At 43.7% G+C, this 2355-nt stretch overlaps 1 protein-coding gene across 1 annotated transcript in view; it reads right to left on the bottom strand.

The window, feature by feature from the left end:
- Positions 1-657: 657 nt before the first annotated feature.
- Positions 658-2355, bottom strand: part of TAC1 (tachykinin precursor 1) — a 9576-nt gene continuing 7878 nt past the window's right edge. The window contains exon 7 of the mRNA XM_027848707.1: positions 658-761. Coding sequence (XP_027704508.1) covers positions 712-761 — 50 coding nt within the window. The 3' untranslated portion in view covers positions 658-711. The remainder of the gene's footprint in view (positions 762-2355) is intronic.

The raw sequence follows: 2355 nt of genomic DNA, 5'->3' as shown, positions 1-2355 counted from the left end.
GCTGAGACGAGCCTGACACCAGCATTCCCTTCTTGCTGGCAGAGGCTGGTTTAAAATGATCACATTATTGCCCTGGGCGAAAAAAAGGATGAGCCAAAATGTCCAGAGTGCTGCTGGGTGATATTTTTAATGGAAAACATTGGACAACAACAAAACTTCCTACCATGAAATGAAGCTCTAGGAATCCCCTCCAAGCCCTGCATGCCAGTGAATGCCCTCTCTCCTTCCAGCCATCTTCCCCTCCCGCTCTCTTTCTGTCTCATATATTTAGTCACAAAACATGAGACGTGCTGCGACGATACAAATATATTTCAATCCCCCCATTACAGAATATCTTAACCATGGAGTTACAGTGGAAAGGATTTGCATTACATTAGTCATAAAGCAGACATTACTGCATTAACCAAAACTTTTGTTTTCCTGGGTGAACAAGTCATCACCAGAAGCACAAGTTCATAGCCAATAATGTGCTTGGTTGTGAAATATCAGGGGCTTCCGTTTCCAAGGGATGCAGCTTAGAGCTAGAAAACACTTATCCAATGGGGGTTATTGTCACAATATGAAAAATAATTGTCTGATTGGATTTACAACTCAAAACCACAAGTGTTATTAAATAAATAATCATTCTGGCTAGTGAGGATCTTCACAGATGCCTCATCATCGTGGGCCGTCAGAGCCAACGACATTGATGGAAGGCCCATAGGTGATGCCTCATTTGCGCCTTCTCTCATAATTCTGTGCTGTGCTCCATTCCGAGGACCCTGGAAGGAGAGAAGGGATCTTGTGTGGTCCGTGGAGTACTTAATGGGCAATCAAATGAAGGGCTAAGGAAATACTGGCCCTCACCCCAACCAATTCAGAAATGTTCTTCAATGTTAGCTATTTCTAAAGTCTTTGGTATCAACTTCTCCTTTTCTCCCATCTTCTTGCTTCTTGTACCTGGCTTGAACACTATTCCTTCAGAGTTTGTGATCACTTACCTGGTAAGCATGGACTTCTTTTCTTAGTATGGGATGAGATTGCTTCTCATATCTGAGCTGGGGCCCAGTCATGGCTGATGCCAGAAGGCCCAAGCAAGGCCACCATGACAAGGCAGCACAATGAGCACTGGGGCTCGAAGCCTAGGCTTGCTACCCTGCCACTCAGAGGGCATCTTCTCCCCTGACAAGACGCCGGCTTTAAACAAGGCACTGTCTTGCAACCAAATGGCCCTAGGTTTGGTGAAAGGGTTCATTGTGTCCTCTACCTTCTAGAAGGGACCTCATGATGTTTAATGGCTTCCAAGAGCTAATGGTGTTCTCAAAGAGCTCTGCAGAGAGCCAGAAAGCACCTGGGTTTTCTCCCTCCCATCCTTCTTCCTTCCTTTGTCCCTACCAACCCCTTCCTTCCTTCCCTCTTCCTTTTTAAATGTTCACCTCTTTCCTTAGATGTTATTGTCTTGCAGTTAAAAATGATGTAAAAACAATAGATATCGATAAAAGTCTATATTAAAAAAGGGAAATGAACACAAAGGCTCTGGCCAACTGTTCAGGTTGCTCTAAGGAAGAAAATCATCCTTGCTCCCCTTGGGCAGGTGCTTTGTAAGTAAAAAGAGACCCTCGGTGGGTGATTGTTTCTACTTCTCTAACCAGCTCTAGAGAACATTGTTTTTTTTTTCCATCAAAAACTGTATTAGAACAAGTGCAGACATAACTGAAGCCAGGGTGGGGTGGTCTCCTGACTATGGCTCCCCCATCCTGGGGGAGCTGGGCTGGGGCTCTGCTCTTAGCTGCCAGGAAGGTTCAGCTACTGTTTCTCTTGGGACTCCAGTCACCAATGCCTCATCCATCGCACCAAGGGCTGTGACTGAAGAATGATCAGTTTTGGGAGGAAGGGTTACTCAGTGGTTATTTATGGAAAACTTGCCCACAAACCTATGATTAATGAAGAAACTCTGAGGTAACACATGCACACACATACCCCATTGGGAACCGAGGAAATTATTAGAACAAATCTGAACTGTCACATAAAAATATACAGATAATTAAGTCCTGAGAGGTTGGGGGGAGGGGCAGAAATTAGCTGGATCAGTGACTTAGTCCTCTATTTGATTTTAGATAAGGGGATATAACTTAAGCCCATTACTAAACAATTTGTGAAAAATATGATAAATAGCCATGAAAGATATTCTCCAAGGGTAGGCGGGGTAACCAAGACTAAAACAAAGAAAAAACCGGGGCCCAATCTGAATGTGAATTAAGAGCAAATCTGCTCTTCTCCTTTACTCTTTTTTTAATTCAATTTTATTTTCACTTCTGAATTCTTTCCCTCTTCCTTTCTGTCGTCCCTCCCTCACCTATTGAGAAGGCAAGAGAA

The sequence above is a fragment of the Vombatus ursinus genome, unplaced genomic scaffold (assembly GCF_900497805.2).
Source record: "Vombatus ursinus unplaced genomic scaffold, bare-nosed wombat genome assembly UNPS02006874.1, whole genome shotgun sequence".
NCBI classification, from domain to species: domain Eukaryota; kingdom Metazoa; phylum Chordata; class Mammalia; order Diprotodontia; family Vombatidae; genus Vombatus; species Vombatus ursinus.
Note: the sequence above shows the minus strand (reverse complement) of the source record. Positions and strands in the feature narration are given on the sequence as shown.